Raw genomic sequence first — 21,971 nt, 5'->3', positions numbered from 1 at the left:
CCCAATCACAGAAAACATAGATATGCCACAAATACCTCTATACACAAACATAACACAAGAAACAGTAAATGTCACACCCAGAAAGAAAACAACGAAGTACAGAATACCAGGATTTGGAGCTATATAATAAATTACCCAAAGACATTAATGAAGCACTGGAAAAGGACATATTCAAAAATACTGTGAAAGCATTATCTCCACAGAAAAAAATTATTACACGGTGACAGTGAAAGATTGCTTTTTGGAAAATTGTGGTAAGTGTCTATGGGATCCCCCTCTCTCTCTCTCTCTGCCCCGGGGCACTCGACCCTCCGACGGGGGTGCCACGCAAACCGTGTTAAGGCACATCATACTGCACCCGCACAGTAAAGATTACGTTAAAAACGAAATGTGAAATTAACAATTAGCACCAACATGCAAAACATAAGTGGCCCTTCTGAATTTTTTGGTTGAATTGGAAGTGGCATACTCCATAAGTAACCTAGTATATGGGTTTGAATATCTTAATTCCCTTAATTTCTCAAGTGAGTTATTAATACTGTATAGTGAGTTACACATACTTGTCACATATGCAAATATCTAAAAGTACTTAAATATTATGTATTACAGTAAGTAGTACAGTGTGTCGCGTATTTTAATACGCTTGATTTCTCTACCCAGTATTAGTACTGTTTACTGTGTTATATATTACAGTACGTATGTGTCACTTATTTTTGAATCCGTATGTACTTGCTTTTTCTGTATACAACTGACGAAATCCGTCTTATGTACATGATCAGTGGGTGATAACTATTATGAATACAAATCACATTCACAATAAACATTACTTAGAATGTGTAACTGAAGAAAGGCTGCAGAGAAAATTATACACGGCTACATGACGGAGCAAAGTTAAATCATTTACTACAAGTGTTTCCGGTTGTATTAAAAACGACATTGAAAATATGCAGTTCATCTTACTGAAGCTGCCTCATACCCATTATTATATGCACTTAAGAAATTACAACTAAAGAGAGAATGACCGCTCTCGTCGCACGTTTAGTAAACAGACTACAACATGGGCTTTGAAGACGAAGGGCTGACTTCGTGTTATCTTCTTGCATACTCAGTCTTGACTCGTGTTGGAACCAGTGCCTTAATCTATGTTCCATTCAACACACTGTTTTATTAGCACTTTACACACTAGTACTTACCACAAAATAGTAGCTCTGCACACACGTCACGCGCTAACGAACACCTGACTACACTTTACGTCTGAAGAAGTGTTGGTTCGTTACCCACAATCACCGCAACGCATCATAGCAAGCAACCATCATTATTTGCTGGCGGGGCGAGGAATATATTAAACGAGAAAAAAAGTTCACAGCTGTTGGAACTTCACGATACCAACACAAACACTACACTGAACGCCATTTTGACTTAGCTGACTAAACGCCGTTACGTTGGCAACGATGTTCGTATGAATAGATGCCGGCCAAAGCTGTAATCGAATCGCGTGACCATCGGCAATTTAAATTAAGCTTACAACAAAACATAATGGCTTACGACACAGTTTTCGGCGTTAATAACGTCGTCGACATGCAAAGCACCGTTGCTGTTATTAAGTGCTAAGCATAAGCAAATTACGTAAACTGCTTCGTGCTTTCCCTGGAATATGAAAATTTACAAGAAAGCTTTTCGCATTCCTTTAGTGATGAATAAATTGTTGAACTTGTTTGTATTTTTGTAACCTGTGCCAGCTGCATATTTCGTCTGTCTGATATGGTCGACTCGGTCGTTTTCGTTTTTCATAAACCCCTCGAATTTGGCGCCGTTTACAATGCATTTCAGTATGTAAGATAAACTTGTACAGTTTTATTTATTTATTAAGCCATCCGTGGACATTTTAAAATGTATGGATGTTGTAAGTTGCGTACATTCATCTATTTATACAGTTTGTTGTTACACATAGTTAAACATTGTGACATATAAGTTATTTACAATCATTTTTGCTTCTTTCCAAATATTGTGAAACAAAAGCTTTTTACAATCATTTTGTACCGAGGAATTCGCTTATAGTGTAAAAGCAGTGGTCCTGCAAAGACAATTTAAGATTTTTCCTAAAGCGGTACATTTTATCTGCGTCTTTTATTTTCTGCGGCAGTTTATTATACACTTTTACACCTTCATGCAAGAAGCTATTTTGAGTCTTGTGTTTATTCTTCCTGTCTAGGTAAAGACAGTGACTTGTACTACAGTTATGAAAACTGATATTTGTACTATAATATTCTATATTTTTCTTGATGTACACTATGGTTTGGAATATAAATTCAAAAGGAACAGTTAGACTTTCTAACATTTTGAAAAGTTCTCCACAATGGTCCCGCTTACTGCTTTTTGTTATAATTCTTACTGCTCTCTCTTGCATTTTAAACACTGTTTGTAAATTCTAAGCACTGTTTCCCCAGAAAATAATACCATAACTGATTATTGAATGAACATAACTAAAGTATACAGTTCTCAAACATTCACTACTGCATGCACTTTGTAGAACACATTTAAGAAATTCTGTAATAGCAGTTCCAATCTGTTCAAAGCATAACTAAAACACAATAAATTATGAGATGGAGGTGTGCGTGTGAGATCTTCACATCACATTTACCTGACAAAGACAGGAAGGTAACCGCCGATTTCGTTTCGAACGACGATTGCCGGAATGTCACGTACGTAGCACGCGGTGACTGAGCTAGACGGAAAATGCACTTCACAGAAACAGGAAAAATATGATGAACTTAACCCTTAATTTAGTAAGGATTAGTCTGATCACACTGTCTGATGTGTTTACGAATGCATCCCATGTTGGCAATACTTTTCCCACATGTACCACCAGAAAGAAATCTCTGCTATCTACTAATTTGTTTTGCCTCTCTGAAATTTTGTTCCTGACTTTCAGTTTCATCAAACATATAATACGCAGCAACTCAAAATACCCTCCTTTTGGTCAGCACCTTCTTCAGCAGACCCTTTCAATTCGCACCAAAATCTTCTCAGTTTCCCACAGTATTTATTTCGTGAGTGAGAACGTTGATCGATTTGACTGGAGAAAGCAAGCTGACGTCCACGGTGTTGAGGTGGTGTAGAAACTTTTAATCTTCTATGTCAGTGTAATGAAAATGTCGCATATTTTTATACCTTGGAAGTATCAACAACAAGCAAAAATCGTTGAAATTCTGGATTCCCTGCATGCATGAACTATCCATATACACAACTAAATTCACACAGAAACCTCAGTGCACGAGTCCTATTCGCACTTATCCGGATATTTTGTTTAATAACCACATGATTGGTGGTATGAGACTTTGCAAATACCCGAAAAACTTTCTTTGTACTGGTATATACCAAAAGACAGGCAAATATTGGGCCAGCATAAACCCGGTTCACGGTATTTGTAAAGGCATGCATTTGTATGTAAATGTACTTATGTTAATGTAGAATTTGCACTGACGATGCCAATTCCATGGAAGGCATGCTTAATGGCTAATAAAGTTTAATCTATATTGCTTTACTGTGTGACAATGCGAGTCCTAAGTGCAGCAGTACTTTTTTTTCTTTTCCTTATTTATTATTTCATCCTACCTCAACTACTGTGCAAGGGGAGGTGGACTGGCAGTTGACGTGTCAGCCAGTAGACATTATTCTCTAACCTAGATGCTAAACACAAAACAAGGAGACATATTTACCAAGAATATAAAATTACTTTTAAAAGGTGATATTAGTGGGAGAATGTAATAAATAATGCCGTCTTTACGAATAATTAAAAAAAACAGTGAAAGAATATGGGTAAGCAGCACAGTTAAAGGCAAAAAACTTCAACAACATTAACATTTGAAAAAAACACTGAACATTAAAACTGGAAAAGGACCTATCCTGAAATGGCAGATTGTTGATGAAAAGCAAGGTGGGTACGGAGCGAGATGGGAGAGTGGTGGTGGTGAGGACTGAGTACTTCTAAGAGGTGGTGATGACATGTGAGCAAGGAGAGTGGATTAGCTGGTATTGGGATCTATAGACTTGCAGAAAAAGGAGGTGGGGTGCGAGAGGTAGTGGGAAAGGAGGCCATATGGAACGGGGAGAGGCAAGCAAGGAGCACCTGGGCGGGATGGAGAGGATGGGGTCGATTCAGAGTTGGTAGGATGTGTATGTCACGGTGGAGTTTGTGGTCTGGAGAGGAAGACAGTCGAAATTTCTTTAGGAGAGGACGCAGAAGTTGTGCTGATAATTGTGCAGCATCACGCTACGATTGGAAACGAGAGGGGGAATATTAGGATTGTTGGGGTCGAGTTTGCGTATTGTGCAGGTTATTCGTGTTCAAAGTGAGTGAGGAGACGTGGAAATTTGATGAGCTGGTAAAGGATTCTTGCAGGGAAAGGTAAGCGGATGTGAAAAACGAGGCACAAAGCACGGTGTTCAAGGACCTGGAGACACTTATAGAACTTGGGTCGGACAGATATCTGTGCAACATTTGCATACCAAAGAATGGGGCAGATCGGGGATTTGTATGTGTGAACGTCATTGGAGGTGTGTAGACCCCATATTCAGCCAGCTAATAGTTTTAGTAGTTTTATTCTATTGTGGGCTCTCTGTTGGATGATTAGTAGGTGAGGTTTCCACAACAGTTGTCAGTTGAAGTTTAGTCCAAGGTATTTGAGTGTGTTACCTGGACAGGACGGTTGTAAATGGTGGGGTAGAAGTCGTGAAGACAGAAGATGTGGGTGCTGCATCCTGTAATTATTGCCTGGATTTTGAAGGGGTTAATCTTAAGGAGTCATTGGTTACATCAGGAGATAAACTGATTGAGGTGGATTTCGTGGGATCATTGGGATTTCTGGAGTATGCTGTAGAGGGCGAGGAAAGCAGTGTCATCAGCATACTGAAGGAGGTGAACGGGAGAAGGTGGTTTGGTTGTACTAGCAGTGTATAAGATATAAGGGGAGGGGTGAAAGGTCCTGGAATTGTTATAGGTAATAATGATGCAGGATGGGTGACTGCAGAAGAAGAATGCAATAAGGCAGACATAGTTGGTTGCAACTTTGTAAGTCTGGTGTTTGAAAAGGAAATCGGAATGCCATACATGTTTGCATAGTTCTCTAGGTCATGTGAGACAAAGATGGTGGATTTATGGTCGTTGAGCTGATAGGATAGGAAATGGGTGAGGTTCAGGAATTTATCATTGACAGAGAAGGAGGGACAGAAACCACACCGGGTAAGAGGAAGTAGATGGTGTTGGTGCCGATGGCAGTGGATACATTGGGAGATGATGGATTTGAAGGCCTTGCTAAACATTGAACTGTGGCAGACGGGGTGGTATGAGGAGGTATCAGTGGGAGGTTTGTGCAGTTTGAGAAAAAGTAGGATTTTGGAGGTTTTGTACACATTGTGATAGTAGCCTGCGGAGAGGGTAGTGTTGTACAGAATTGCAAGGATGATGAGAAAGGAAACAGGCTATTCTTTTATTTGTTGATAGAGAATATGGTCGTGACCAGGGGATGTGTTGTGTTTTCCATGACGTACTTGTTTTATATTTTGTGCTGTGATAGGTCGTTCAAGTACCAAAGCTAGGAGTCAAGGGTGGGACGGTGGTATCTGCGGGTTCATGGGCAGTAGGGAATTGGGAGTAGTTGTGACACACTCCCACTTTCTTTCATGTACCAGTAACTTGTTTTATACTTCACACTTTGGAAAGTGCTCTCACAAGCAGACAATGTGGGTCAATTTGTTATCTTTATCTGTCTCTGACGTCTGGCAAACACTCAGTAGATCCTAAAGGCCAATTGAAACTGGCCATTACATCACATCACATTTGTCCCATAAAAACATTCTGCAGTGCATTTCAAATGGCGGCATCCACACTGGGCATTCCATCCCATCACATCACGTCACGGCACCACCAAGGATCCTCAACAAGAAAGTTTTGACATCTGTCCATTGTTGATCACATGATCCCCAAGCTCATTTTCTCCCAATACATTGCCATCTGGAGATCTCTGTATTTTGTTTCATTGTAGTTTCAGTGGTTAATATCAGACGCTTTTTGTTTATTATATATTATAAAATTGTTTTGTTTTGTTATTTCTTTTGTTAAACCTGATAATAAATGATGAAAGAGTAATTGATACAGTGATGCAATATGAATTGTATTTCATGAACATACTAATTACTTGCCCTTTGCTACATTTATAAAGTGGATTTTATACATACTGGTTTAACATTTAGCAATGAAATGCAAGCAATATATCTGTAACTTGAAGTGAAAAAGTACTGTGGGTAGAATCAGATTGATTAGTAGGTGGAATTTATTTGTATATTGTTATGCATTTGTAGCGTTTCCTAAAGAAATGGTTTGAAACCTTCAGACACTGCAAGTTGTTTGTTTAAATGTATGTTTGTGATAAGCTTATTAATTGCTAAGTAGCTCTCTGGTAGTGGTGTGAAACTGTTGCAGGCATCAGTGGTCAATGCGTATGTAGTTTCACTGGTAGTCCCCAGTACAAATAAGGCACTGCAACTATTAAAAGCCACATACAAGAGGTAAAGAAAACCTACAAATCTTGAAAGCAAAGATATTGAGGGAGATATGACTATTGCCCAAATATTTGCACTGGAGTGACAGCGAATCTTAACCTTAAACAAACCACTTTTTCACGCAGTGTGGTGGCAGATCGTAACACTGCATTTCTCTTAGTAATTCTGGCTGCAGTTTGATGCAACAAATAAAAAACTGATGCTTCGACATTCAAAAATATAAAATGAAGATTCCTCTTCCTCAACCTTCTTGTATAATGTGTGAAAGTCCATTTGTGTACTAAGTAATGATTTTTATTCGGACCCACACTTTTTTGTGTTGTTGCACTTCTGTCTTCCTTCTCTGAAGTACAAGCTACACCTGCAAGCTGCAAACAGTTTCAGACCAATAAATGTCATTTTCGTATAAATTTCGACAAATATAATCACTTATATAAGCTGTCACACTGTGTATGTGCCCATCACGTGTAAAAACATTTGAAAATCGTCCTACGAAGAACATAATTTCCTCAAACAAACAAAAAAAAAAAACAAATGAGGACAGCCATGATGCGAGTTGAGATCAAGTAACTTGTTGAATTGACTTGACATGCTGTGACGTGACGGACAGTGTGAATACCCATTGATGTGATGGTGCCATAACATGATCCTCCAATGATGGACAGTGTGAATTGGCTTTAATCCTCACAGGCAATTGCCCTATCATCTAAAATGACATTAAAAACTCCACTGAGACAGAAAAATTCTGTGGTAATTGTTGTTATCGAAATTGAAATAAACACTCGTTTACGGTTTGAAAGTGAACATAAATGTTTTTGATACTTCCTGGCAGATTAAAACTGTGTGCCAGACCGACCCCGTCCTCGCAGCTTCAATTCTGCCAGTACCTCGTCTCCTACCTTCTATAAGTGTTTTTATTAACATGCACAGAACTAATGTAACACAAGGGGAGGCAAAACACAACCATGTTAATAGGAACATCTATAAAAGTGTCTGTAGCAACTGTGGTAAAGATAAATATGTAGCAGAGGCATCGATTCTGAATTCGAACACCCCCACTAGAAGTGATGTCTCTCAGTACTTCATTCTCGGAGTCCAAATTCTTGTGTTAGTTGCTGATGTCTGGTTCTTGGCAGTGGCTTCGCCATCATAGGTGCAAGAATTCCATTTGTGGAAATTTGCTCCATTGTGATTTCTCTTCTATCTATCTTTTCCGTGATGAAATGACGCGTGATCTCAAAGTGTTTAGTGCGACCTTTGTACCCACTTGTCTTTGACAGATCAATTTCACCTTTGTTGTCACAAAACAATCTTATCAAGACCTCTTTTGGGAAAGGGGGATATCTCTCTTTGCAGACGTTGCAGGCAAAGTGGTTCCTGGCATGCAGAAGTTAAAGCCATATATTCTGCTTCTGTCGTCGAGAAGGCTACTGTTGGTCGTTTTTTACTATTCCATGAAATTGCTGCACCTCTTGACATAAATAAAAAACCAGTGGTTGATTTTCTATCTCCTATGTCCCCAGCCTAGTCAGCATCAGTGTAAACTGTGATGCCATGATGATCTGTGGAAAACTGTAGCTTGAAGTCATTAGTTCCCCTTATATACCTTAGGATTCGCTTTACAGCTTGCCAGTGGGATATTCCAGGGTTATTATTAAACTGACTCACAACTCTAATTGCGTACACTAGATCTTGTCTAGTACCTAGTTGTGCATACATTAAGCTGCCTACGGCTTCTTTATATGGAACTTTCTCGATGGCATATCTTTCTCTCTCTGTTTTTGGGCACATTTCATGAGTTGATACATGGTTATTATCAAGCGGAGTGGATACTGGATTACAATCTTCCATTTTATACTTCTGTAAAATCTGATTTATATAATCAGTCTTATCCATCCATAATAGTCCAAGCTTATAATCTCTTGTCACTCGGACCCCTAGACAATTGGATACTTCTCCAAGGTCCTTTAGCTTAAGTTGTTCTTTTAGTTGTTCTTTAAATGAAATTTTCTGTTGCATATTGTTTCAAAATATCACCACGTCATTTACGTAAACAGCTGCAATTAATATATCACTTACTTGGTTTCTGTGATAAAGGCATGGATCAGCAGTGGACCTGCTGAAACTTAAAGTTAGTAGAACTTTGTCCAGTTTGACATTCCAACAGCGAATTCCCTGTTTAAGCCCATACACTGCTTTCTTGACTCTCTTAATGCCTTCATATTTGACTGTTTTTGTGACGTAGTCAACTGTGTGAATTTTAACATAAAACTCTTCTTTCAAATCACCTTGCAAAAAAGCTGTCACCACATTACAATGATCAATGTCCACGTCTTATTTAGCAGCTAGACTAAACAAATATCTGAGTGAATTGTATCGTACCACTGGTGAGTACGTTTCTTCATAGTCTAAACCTTTAAGTTGTGAACATCCCTTAACTACAAGTCGAGCTTTATGGCGAATTATCCGTCCTAAGTCTCTTTTTATCTTAAAGACCCACCTAGCATCAATCGTTTTTTTTGCCTTGAGGCAGGATAGCTGATTCCCAAGTTTTATTTTCCGCATGTGACTTCAATTCTTCTTCTATTGCTTGAAACCATTTCTCTGAATCCTTGGATTGCAAAGCTTCTTCCAAAGTTGATGGTTCTGATTCTTGTGAATCTTCTTTAGTACAATAGGCCACATAATCATCCATCTTCTTTGGTATGGGTATTCTGGAAGATCTTGAGCAATCGTTGAGGCAGTTCAGATTCTTCTTCTATTTCGACTGAGCCTGTTTCCTCTGAAATGCTGTTATCTGATCTGTTGTCCCTTGAGGCATCTTGAATAGTAATGTTCTCCTCCTTATTTGCGAACGGAATAGATATTGATTTGGTTCCAGCAAATGATCACATGTTCCTGGCTTGTTATTATTTTCTTGAATTATTACTTCTGTAAATATCACATCTCTGGATTTAATGATTCTTTGTTGAGTCGGATAGAACAACCAGAATGCCTTGATGTCTTCACAGTATTCGACGAGTATACAATGAACATATTTCTTGTCCCATTTGTGCCTAATGGTTTTTGGTATGCGGACAAATGCCTTATTGTCGAATAATCTTGGATGTCAGAGGACAGGTTTCTTTCCTGAAAAAGCTTCCTCTGGCGTTATGTTGTTCAAAGCTTTTGTTGATGATCTGTCAATGAGATAAACTGCAGTGGAAACTGCTTCTCCCCAAAAATTCGAATGCAATTTTGCTTCAAATAACATACATTTTGCCTTTTCCGCGATTGTTCTATTGGACCTTTCTGCAACACCATTTTGTTCTGGAGTGTAGGGAATAGTGGTTTCATGTTTAACACCTTCCCTTAAAAATTTCATCAGTCTTTTGTTTACATATTATTTTCCATTATCAGTTTGCGAGATAAAAAGCCTTTCGGCTGTCTGATTCTCTATGAACTTTTCAAAATTGCATATAATGTCAGGTACTTGGTATTTATTGCTGACAATAGACCAAAAAAATTTTCTAGAGAAATCATCGATCAGAGTTAGAAAATATTTAGCTCCGCCAATCGAAGTGCATTGGACCACAGAAATCTGAATGCACTAACTCCAAAATTCTTTTAGCTCTAGAAGTGTAGTGAGGAAACGAAAACCTAGTTTGCTTACCTTCTATAGACGTACCACACAGAGTGTCGACGGCTCCTTGATATTTGATGCCATTAGCCCAACCGTTCCGCAATTCATCCATCGCATCTGAGTGTAGGTGGCCTAATTTTCTATGCCATGGATTCACATCAATAAACAAGAACGCACATTTTGTTTCTACACTGCGATCACGTGGTTGGACCAGTCTATACATTCCTTTGATTAACGATGCTGTAACTATCAATTTCTTCTCTGTATCTCGAATGCGACCGCGTCTACTGTCAAAAATGATTGAGTGACCCTGTTGCACTATTTTGCTTACGGAAAGTAAGCACCCAGTCGTCTTTCACTTCAAAGTTAAGATCATTCAATCTATTTGACGCTGAAATTATTCTCGACACATATTCTTCCACAGACGAACAGTTCTAATCGTGTTGTTAAAAGCGTTCTCAACAAGCCTATTCTTCGATAAAAAAGTCCTGAATCCTCGTAAGTTTGTTTTAATTTATCCCACGCTTCTTTTGCAGATGACGTGCTCTGCAGATGCACATAAATAGCAGGATCAACTGATAAGATTATTTTGGCCCTTGCGGTGCATATCTTGGCTTCATCTTTGATCTCGTCTGTTATACACTGCCACAACTGTACGTGCTGTAAATAAGTTTTCATTGCAACTTGCCATGTATTGTAATTTTCTCTTTCTTTCAGACTTTCAATTAACGGCAACGAATTAGCACGGACTGAACTCATGATATCGGCGTTCTGTATCTGCGTCTTGATGTAACGAAAAAAACGTAGTTCTTTATTCACTTCAAATAAACTGCTGGTGACTGTGCCCATAACCTGTTGTTATCGAACTTGAAATAAACACGCGGTTACGGCTTGAAAGTGAACATAAATGGTTTTATTAACATGCACAGATCGAATGTAACGCAAGGGTAGTCAAAACACAACCATGTTAATAGGAACGTCTATAAAAGTGTCCGTAGCAACTGACAGGCGTCTAAAGCTAGCGAAATGAGGGATGCTCTTCTACCACACCGACCGATAGATGGCTCTAGCGCGTGCGGGCTAAAGATCATATCATTGAGTGTCCGCCAGAGATCACTGGTGTCCGCCAAATCTGAATTTGACAAAAAACGAAGTGTCAAAACACGGATGAAAATGTTTTTCGTTCTACGCCCTCATAAGTCTTTTATATTGGATGTTCTAGATATGTACACATCAACATAATTAAGTGTTTCTAATCTAGCGAGAAAAAACAGTGACAGTTCTGCTATGAAATTCCTAAATTCGTGTGTTTTGGAAGTTTGACAATCTGACCTATAAATTGTTTACTATTAATTTTATGAGTGCTTTACTTATTTGGCCGTTTTAAAATACTATTTAAGATTCAGTGGAGATCAACAAATTACCTTTTGCCAAAGCTTTTAACAACGGGTATAATTCAGAAAATCAAGTGTAGAAAACAGTGAAAACGTCTCTTGAAAACAAGCTGGCATCGTTTGCTTAGGGGTATCTTTCCTGACAACAGAAATTACAACTGAACTATTAAAGTATTACTTACGTATAAACGGAACAAATTGTTATTTTTCTTTATCTGAAGTGATGCATTACCGATCTGTATATATGCTCACACTGTAATTGCAACATGCACTTACGAATTTGGCTCTCTCTTTGATCAGATATTAAAATGCCAAGATTTTATTAACGCCTGTATGTGGCATGGTGTATTTTAACTGAGTGATAAGGTAGAAGCACCAGTTTTTGACAGTGTTTCAGTCTTTGATACGAGACAAGAAATACATTTAAATGAGACAAACACAAAGGCCATCATGAAGGCTCCTCTTAAAAGCATGACTTGTATCATTTGGAAGTTACTTCTAGTAATAACATTATATTGGACTGATCCATGATGATGTAGGAAGTGAAGGAACTTGTTGAAAATAACATTGATCACAGCTGTTAATTTTAAGGTTGGGGTATCTTAAACCTGTAATTTTCCTGTCTGACACCCAAACAATGACTGGTACCATGGTTTTATTTTAAATTTGAATTCAAAACTTGTCAGTGAGCAAAATTAATTACACTATGAATCACAACCATGGAATTTTATTTCTGTGAATTTTGGTTCCAGTCTTTGATATGGTGTCAATCACTGGAATGACTGGTTGTCAGTATAGGGCCCAAGCAAAAAAGAAACCTGAAAGCAAAAGCTGCAGAAGCTGGCCAGACAGGCACCCCAATGGCTGCTACAATCTGTGTGAGACAAAGGTGACATTATATTGCAAATTTGGTGTAAAAAGTTCCATATTGTCTGAACTTGTCCTATACTGACAGGACATTCTAGTCCAGTCGAGTTTCTTATCTGCAAAAGTACACTAGCCAATACTAGTGGCACAAAGGTAGTGCCAAATTACAAACTATCTGCTAACAACAGAAGTATGGCTGGACAATGTACAGTAAATAATATGTAATAACCTGAGAAATTCAGAATTGGTTTGAAGAAATAGAACAGTGTTTGGAAAGAGAGTAACATTTTGAAAATAACAAAGGACGCAAGTAGAGTTTTCAGTTCTTATGAAAGCTGCACATACACTCTCTCTTGCTCTGCATGTCACAAGCAATGCCAAGTCCACACTGTCCACAAACCGTCATTGAAGCTATGTAGGGGATGGATCCTGAAATCCCAGTTAAGTAAGTTCAGTAGGATCTTAATTGCCACCTTGAATCCCAAGTCAGGAAAGTCCTCCTCATCTGTAAAAATGCTTGCCACAAACCTTGCACACATTTAACATTTTTCTGACTATATAATTACCTGTGATGCCCCAACTTACCAAAGTAGGCAACAGGTATAAAACCTATCCAATCTCAAGCTCAAGGGCGTTTGATGATGATGATGATGATGATGATTGGTTTGTGGAGCGCTCAACTGCGCGGCCTTCAGTGCCCATACAAAGTCACAATTTACACAGCCCAATTTAACCACTGTCACAAATGATGAGAACAACACAAACACCCAGTCCCCAGGTAGACAAAATCCCCAATCTGGCCGGGAATCGAACCCAGGACCCTGTGATCCAGAGGTAGCAACGCTAGCCACTGCACCACGAGCTGCGGACCTGGTGCATTTACCCTTTCTTAATGGCATAATGATCGTTATCTAATAGATTCCCAATTTTAATTCCCATTCTTCTGTGTATTATATTTGACACCAGCTACAATGCACGAGCTGTTGACGGGGCATCTGCAAGAGGGTACTTACTCCTTCACAGAATCTGGCGGTATGGACTGTTTACTGATTTCAAAACTGTCAAGGTTCTGCTAGTGACTTTTTGATTCTACTAAACCACAGATTAACCTTTCAGAAGGTTTTGGGAAATATTGTAGCTTTAGCAGTCACTACATGACTTGTGTTTATTTGGTTGTCACTTTGTTCACAGGAAATCACAGTTTTCTTGGTGTGACAGTGAATTCGGAGCTGTCCTGAAGTCCACATTGAGGAGTGTTAATGTGGCATTTTTTTCGGATTATTTTCTTTCTATCCATCATGACTTTCCTGACCATTCTATTTTCTTTTTTTTTATAAATATTTTTAATTTTCACTGCCAGCCTAAAATTATTGTCACACAAATAAAACTACTCCCATTTCATCTTGTATCACATCACCATATAGCACCGACCGTCACAGTAAGAGGCCTTGCGCACAAAATTTCCAAAAATTCCTCATCTACTATGACCACAACCCAAGATTGTATAAACTCAAGAAACTTTCCCTGCTGCATACAATCACCCTGAAACAATGCCCACACCTGCAGTCTCCTGCCAAGTGTAAACCTCCTCCAAAAGTGCAAGCCAAAACCCCCCTGCCACAAAACTAGAAATGTTTGTCTCTGTCTGCCTTATCCACACATCACTTTATTGTACCAGTTCCGTACATCCTACTACATAAGATGTCATCCATTTGATTTCAGCTGTCCTCTGAAATACTCGTCCCTTCAGGTGACCCCATATTCTCCATCAAATCACACTGGTTTCTCATTCCATATTTTACCGGCACACATTCTCCCATCCGTATGCTTTTTTGTGACATCAGCCCTGCAGTATGTAGCATTACCTGATTCTACTACACCGGATCCCCATCATAAGAGCACGATGATTCCGTTCTATTACCCTAAATCTCAGATCGAGACCAGACAAATTCTCATATCCAACATACTACATCAATACCCAACCCACTCCCCATTTCCATTTTCCCTGCTTATGATCCCACCCCACAACTCTGTCTACTGGGAGCTGGTCATCAAGCCTCCGGCTAGTAAACTGGAGCACCAAAACCATAAATATCCAGCTGATCATCATCACAACAGTCTCCTACAGAACAGTCACTGCCAGATCTGTAATCACCCTCTCCTGACTTACATCATCTATATGATTATCATCACATTATATGAGGTTTGGAACTTAAGTAGTGGCAAAGTAGTCACCAGCGTTGTGTTGACCCCATTGGCAGCGATGTGGAAGGTGTAGTCTACCATTAGCAGAGCCTGTTCATTTTTTCAACTGAAACTAGCCGAAGTTTGTGCTACTTATTGAATGTCTCCCATATGTACCTACATGCAACAGCATTCTCAAAAGTAAAGCCTCCAAATTTTTTATGTGAAATCTCTTAAAGCTTTTTATATGAAACAAACTTTACTAACATTCTCCATCTTTATTCTTCATGTCTACATATTTATTTCTCAACACAGTCACCCTGGCAACTGTAGAATGTTTGACTTTGCTGTCGGAGCTACAACCTCGTGTCTGCTTGCACCACTCCGTCACTATCGAAGTGAAGTCCTCGAAGGTGTTTTCAAGTTTTCAAAATAGATGAAAATTGAATTCGGACAAGTCAGGACCGTACAGAAGATGACTGACGAACAGGGAACCCGAGGCGTCGTATTGTTCTAGATGTTGCAACACTTGTGTGTGTCTGGCATTGTCATGCTGAAGGTGCTTTCAGTTTTCTAAAGGCTCTCGCACACGGTGGCGTAGTTACGTTACACACTGCCAGGAGGGTTACAGGAAAGAAGGATATACTGAAGGGAGAGCTTCCACCTGCACAATTCAGAAAAGCTGGTGGTGACGGGAAGGTTCCATACGGCACAGGCTGTGAAGCAGTCACCGAAATGAGGGACGTCGTGTCGGACAGCACGCTCAGCGACAGGGTCGTTCATTTCTTTCTCCGTCACATTCGTGAGGACAGACAACTTGCCGGTTGTCGTGCCCAAATAGAATCCGGCACAGTGGTTGCACCTTAGTTTGTAGATTACGTGACAGGTTTCACAGGTAGCCCTGCCTCTTTGATGGGGTGGATGATGTTTGTGACTCGAGTGGATTAGGTGCCGGTGGGAGGAGGTACGGGACAGGTCTCGCATCTAGGTCTATTACAGGGGTATGAGCCACAAAATAAAGGGATTGAGAGCAGGGTACATGTAGAGAGGGACAAGTATATTGTGTAGGTTTGGTGGACAGCGGAATACCACTGTGCTAGGTGTGAGAAGGAGAGTGGGCAGGACATTTCTCATTTCAGGGTGTGATGAGAGGTAGTTTAAACCCTGTTGCTCCAGTCCCGGGTGGTACTGAGTTACAAGGGGAGTGCTCCTATGTGGCTGGACAGAGAGACTTCAGGAGGTGGTTGGAGACTGGAAAGAAAAGGCACAGGAGATTTGTTTTTGCATCAGGTTGGCAGGATTATAATGGTCTGTGAAGGCATCAGTGAGACCCTCAGTGTATTTTGAGAGGAAATGCTAGTCAGTGCAGATGTGACGAGCACGCGTGGCTGGGTTGTACAGAAGGGACTTGTCGGTACGGAACAGGCGGCAGCTGTCGAAGTGGAAGTATTGCTGGTGGTTGGTGGGTTTGATATGGACGGAGGTACTGATGTAGCCATCTCTGAGGTGGAGCTCAACATCTAGGAAGATGCTTTGTTGGGTTGAGTAGGACCAGGTGCAGCAAATGGGGCAGAAGTTGTTGAGGTTCTGGAGGAATGTGGGTAAGGTGTCCTCACCCTCAATTCAGATCACAAAGATGTCACCAATGAATATATGAACCGTGCGAGTGGTTTAGGATCCCGGGTGTTTAAGAAGGATTCCTCTCGATAGCCCACGAATAGGTTGGCACAGGGTGGTGCCACGCAGGTGCCTGTGGCCGAACCCCAGGTTTGTTTGTAGGTAACGCCTCCAAAGGAGAAGAAATTGTGGGTGAGGATATAGTTGGTCACGGAGACTGCGAAGGAGGTTGTAGTGTAACGGGGGTGCCATCGATAGTGACGAGCAGGGCACCGTGTGGTAAAGGTACAGGAACTGTGGAGAGACAGTAGAGAAAAAATGGTCGGTATCTTTTGTACAGAAGGGTAGGTTCCAGGTAATAGGTTGCAGATGTCAGGCTGCAAGTGCAGAGATTCTCTCAGTGAGGGCGCAGTAAACGGCCACAATGGGGCTTCCTGGGTGGTTGGGTTTACAGACTTTAGGAAGCGTGTAGAAGGCAGGAGTGTGGGGAATGGTAGGGGTGAACAGAGAGGTGGACTCTGGGCAGAGATTCTGGGATGGGCCTAAGGATTTGAGTAGCGATTGGAGATCCTGCTGGATTACTGGAATGGGGTCAGTGTGGCAAGGTTTGTAGGTGGAAGTATCTGAAAGCTGGCAGAGTCCTTCTGCCAGGTAATCCTCGCAGTTCAAAACAACAGTGTCAGAGCCTTTGTCCATAGGTATGATTATAAGGGCCGGATCAGCTATTAGATGGTGCACTGTGGGTGTAAGGTTAGCTGGCATGTTGACGGATTTGGGGAACGACGGTGATGCAAGGTTTGAGGATAAGAAATTCTGGAAAGTTAACAGGGCTCGATCTGGGGTAGGGTCGGTGACCGAAAAAGTGTTTCCACTGTAGGGACTGGGAGAAGGAGAGAACGCCTTTAATAAGTCCTGCACGATTGAATTTGGGAGTGGGGCAAAAGGTGAGGCCTTTGGAAAGGACTGATATTTCTGTGGGGATAAGGTTTCCGGAGGAAAGATCCACGATTGTGTTTCGAGTCTGTTTAGGTTCTGGATTCTGTGTGGTGGTGGGAGGGAATTTTGGAAGGTGGGGTAAATGTAGTAGGTCTGCGAGACAAGGTTTGTCAGCTTTACAAATTGCAGGAAAGTTCTTGCATAATGTAAATACTTCTGGATTAAAGAAGACCACTCACCGAAAAGCAGAAGGTCAAGTTGTCAGTAGGCACATACAAAACAAAGAAGAACTATCCTTTGATTTGCTAGCCTAAAACACGCGCGCGCCACGATGCCTTACAGGAGATTTCGTCGCTGTTCTAGACAGACAGTTTATAAAACCATCGAGAACATCGAGTTCGCCACAACTGCTGGAGACGAGAAGAACTGCATTCCAGTTAAGAGTGTTGCTGCTAATGCACTTGTCGACGGGCCTCGTGTTTTCTGTGGCTGTAGACTTAATTTTAGTATTGATATTAATGATACTTTCGATCGTGGTAACGGTTGGGTCACTGTAGCCATTGTACGTGGAGGTGCAGGAGTACGTAGTGTTCCTGGACTCGAAAGTTTTGTCGATAGAGACAGTATTGCCTATCGTACCTACCATATGGCAGAACTTGCTAATAAAGTCTTTGGTAAATCTGCTTATATGTCGCCTTCTGCATTGTCTTTGTATACTCGTAATAAGAGAAAAATATCTGTAAATGAGTCTGTATTCATTTGGGTTAAAGGTAAAGGAGTATGTGAGTATGTAAAGTTTGTTGGTGACTGTACTTTCTATTTTGATAAATAAATTCATCTGTATGCAAACTGATCTGTAGCGTCAGCCATTAACCGGACACGGGTACATCACGAACCGGCGGGGGGGGGGGGGGGGGGAGGGGGGGGGGCGCTCAAGGAGGCAACAGTTTTGTGCTATTAATAGACTTATCGCTTGACCTTGTTGACCTCTCACACACACACACGGATTAATAGTGCTAATGCCATTATTTCACTGGTGGACTAGCTGTTGGGTGGGGTGGGTCGAGGTGGTCGGCTGGCTAGCGAGTCACAGGGAAGCTGCCAGTCTACTGGCTAGGAGTGAAGGAGGGAGTGGTGGTAGGTATAATTATAGGGCTGGTAGGATGTGGCACACTCTGAAGGCAACGTTGGGATCTGAATTGGGAGGGGGTGACAGAACAGCGGAAGAGGCAACTGTCACGTCGAGGGTTTGGGGGCAATGGATCGACTGAAACTGAGGGGGATAATTACCCTCCCAGAGGCCAGGCCACCTGTGAAAGCAGCCACGTCATATACCATCTCTGGTCCAGAGCCCCGTATGTTGGTACGACTACCGACCAGCTGTCCGTCAGAATGAATGGCCACTGGCAAACTGTAGCCAGGAACGAAGTTGACCACCAGTGGCACAACACGCAGCCGAGCACAACACGTTCAATTTCATCGTCTGCTTCACAACCCGAGCCATTCGGATCCTTCCCTCCGTACCAGCTCCTCCGAGCTGCTATCCTTACGACAAGTCCTCTGCCTCCGTAATCGTCCCGGACTCAGGCAACACGGTGTCCCCGGACCCTCCGTCCGACAGTTTCCTCCTCTTCCTGTCGGCCCCTCCCAATTCACCCCCACACCACCTTCAGCGTGTGTCACTCTTATTGTATAGAATTTTAGGCTACAGTTTACAAAGCAGTTTTTGTCTGAAGCTATCTACTTTGAAAAAATTTAAGTGGTCACAATCAATATCGAATTCACGAAAACGGCACCGACTTCCGTAGAATTTTATCACGAGGTGAAGACTACGTTAAAGACAGAGTGAGATATTCCACGGTCTGCCTGGGATTCTATCCCGTAACCTTTCGGTTTCTAGGCCCGTGCTTTTACCAGGCCACACAAAGCACGGGATACAAATACGAGCCTAGAAGTGTAACAGCGGGAGTAGTGGTTATTTCTGAAGTTGCCATATCTCTCTTAATATACAAATACATACGTAAAGTAATCTCAAAGAAACTCCCACTAATAACTGTGACAGTAGAACAACACTGGTCACAGTTTGTTGTCGGTCTACTTCACAGAAATAGCCTCCGGTAACTGCAGCTGCCCGTCAATGAATAATTTGCGTCATTCCGTATTCCTAAACGCTCTCATTCGTGGTTAGCTTCGAGGAACCTTACGTGGGAATGAATGAGTGAATGGATGAATCAATGAGTGAATAAAAGAATGAATCAATTAATAAACAAATGAGTGTGATACTGCAAAAGACTATTACTTGAGGCAGTCATATTTTTTACAATTAGTTCTCACTTTTGAGAAGTGCCATTTATCTAAATGCTGGATTTCTTTCCACAAACTTTTCTCCCTGGAACTTTCAGAAGCATACAAATGTCAATGCAAAAGATGCTTCTGCCATAATTGGTTGTTGATCTTTCACACTGCACTTCAGTTACCAAGATTTTTGTATCTTCTGAGAGGAATAAAATGCACAAGTTAGAAGAGAGTTATTTTTTTATTAAACCGCTACATAACACTGAAAAGGTACAAGCCAGTATAAAAAAGACCACAAGACAAAGTCTAAATGTGATTCACACATTACATCAACACGTATGCTCGAGGTGCTGCCACACGTTAAGTACAGAAGCGGTACAAAATAACGTATTCCGACAAACAAACAAGTATTCGTACAAAATAAACTTGCAGGATTCGATACAATTACTTATTTGAACAGCAAATAATAATTTAAATATGTTTAAAATAACAAAAGGAATAAAAATAAGCTAGAGTGAAGAAATAAGGCTACATTTCACAAACAGAATACCAGTTCCTTGAAGATTGAGACTGTTGTGAAAACTGGTAAGTACAGAGCCCTCAGGAGTCCCTTACAATGTCATAATTTCAAATTCCCCCCCTCGAAAGTATGTGACGACAGTACAAATATTAAGACTCGTAATGATGTTGCCCGGCTGTGTAAGTGCATATTCAGTAAATGGGACAGCTGAAACAGAGGAAAGGGTAAACAATATTCTTAAGAAGTGGCACTGTCTGGTTTTTTGCATATGGTCTCATTTTCAATTTTAAAAAGACACAATACGCTCACTTGTATATGTGAGGTACTAGACCAGTGGTAAGACTAACACATGTTGAAGAAATCAAGCACAGGGAAATCCATGTAGGAATATCAACAACATAGGACACATTCAGCTGCACTTAATGTGTCTCATTTATGATAATTAACAATCTAGCTTTTCCTGCATGTTGAAGAAAACAATAAGTAAGATGGAAACTTCAAAATTTTTAGGGTTCCACATTGAAACTAGGGGAAGCAGATTTTGGAATTCCTAAAATTACTCAGTTCAGCCACATTTGCGCTCTGAATCATTGCAATTCTTGTTGAGAGACAAATCGGTAATAGGACACATTTTCACTCAATAATGTCATACAGAATAATGTTCTGGGGTAACTCGTACTTAAGAAAGGACGTCTTCAGTGCTCGAAAACGTGCTGCGAGAGTAACGTGGTGCCCACCCGTGATCAGCTTGTAAACAACTGTTACATTTTTGATCACTGACAAATAGGAAACTAAAATTTGAAAATAAATTGAAAATGTTTCTCATTGATAACCCACCCTGTCCACAGAAGAATTTCTATTATTGTAATGTGTAAAAGGTGGTGGCCAGGAATTACTAACTCACATCTGTGTATCTATCTTTTTTCTTTTCTTTTTTTTTAAAAAAGCATGTAGCAACATTTACCAATTAGTTTGTGATGTGAATGTAAAATGACTCATTCCACATCATTACAATTTATTGTGAAAATGATCCATGGAACATGAAACTGACTATCAGAAAAAAGTGTAATAATTAGAAAGTTCCTGCCAGGGGTTACAAAAGTTAGAGCAATGAGGCACTGTCCATAGGCATGCTGTGAGACAGTAAATGCTGGAGAGTGCTTAGCATTCAGAGTACCTTCAGGCTGTTAGGCAAATTGTTGTCTTATCAGACACACAGCACTGCAACAAGATTTTTGATTGTTAAGGCACTTCCTTACCTAATGTCAGAATTACTCTTATAAGTGTCACTCTGCTAATACTGATTCAAGAATTTTTGTCCAAAATTATTTGAGGCCTCAAGGTAAGTCACGGATGGGAGTTTAATGCATAGTGGACGACTTTCAAGGCATTTCTCTGTCTGTATGCCTGAAATCATTTTCCTGATGATTGTTTATCTGGTAGAGCTCCAGAAGCAATGAAGTTTCCATTCTGTGCATCAAGTTTCAGTGTGTGTTGTCTTTAAGTAAGCACCACCTACAGCTAACAGCTGGCCGCAGTTGCCACAACAGAAGCTTTTGTGTGCGTTTATGTCTGTCTTCTGTGCTAACTTAGTAATATTTAAGCAGACTTCTTGTAGAGTTTTACATTAATGTCAGCAACTTAAGGGGGTGATTCACAGTAGGAAACTGGAATATCTGTGCTAGACATCAGGAGCCAGTTATTTCATAAAGTTTACTGATTAAGTGAGACTTTATACTACAAATGTATTGGGACTGGCCGCTGTAGCAAATATTTCTGTCCCAACTTGGCACTGCTCCGAGAGAAAGATAGAGGGGTGCGAAAAGTTGACCTGTATGGTCAGTAGTTTGAGGCCAACGGAAGGGAGGAATACAGGTTCGTCATTTTGTCTCGCATACAGCTGAGACGTAACCGACGCAGAAGTTCTGCTTCGGTGCTACAGCCGTTTATTTGTAGGCGAGAAGGACAGATTTTA

The 21,971-nt window shown here is 40.6% G+C and overlaps 1 protein-coding gene across 1 annotated transcript in view; it reads right to left on the bottom strand.

The window, feature by feature from the left end:
- The window catches only part of LOC126212785 (uncharacterized), a 126,356-nt gene extending 116,061 nt beyond the window's left edge, over positions 1-10,295 (bottom strand). The window contains exon 1 of the mRNA XM_049940188.1: positions 10,214-10,295. Coding sequence (XP_049796145.1) covers positions 10,214-10,295 — 82 coding nt within the window. The remainder of the gene's footprint in view (positions 1-10,213) is intronic.
- Positions 10,296-21,971: the final 11,676 nt, after the last annotated feature.

Source organism: Schistocerca nitens, chromosome 11, assembly GCF_023898315.1.
Source record: "Schistocerca nitens isolate TAMUIC-IGC-003100 chromosome 11, iqSchNite1.1, whole genome shotgun sequence".
NCBI classification, from domain to species: domain Eukaryota; kingdom Metazoa; phylum Arthropoda; class Insecta; order Orthoptera; family Acrididae; genus Schistocerca; species Schistocerca nitens.
This window is presented reverse-complemented; position numbering and strand designations above follow the sequence as displayed.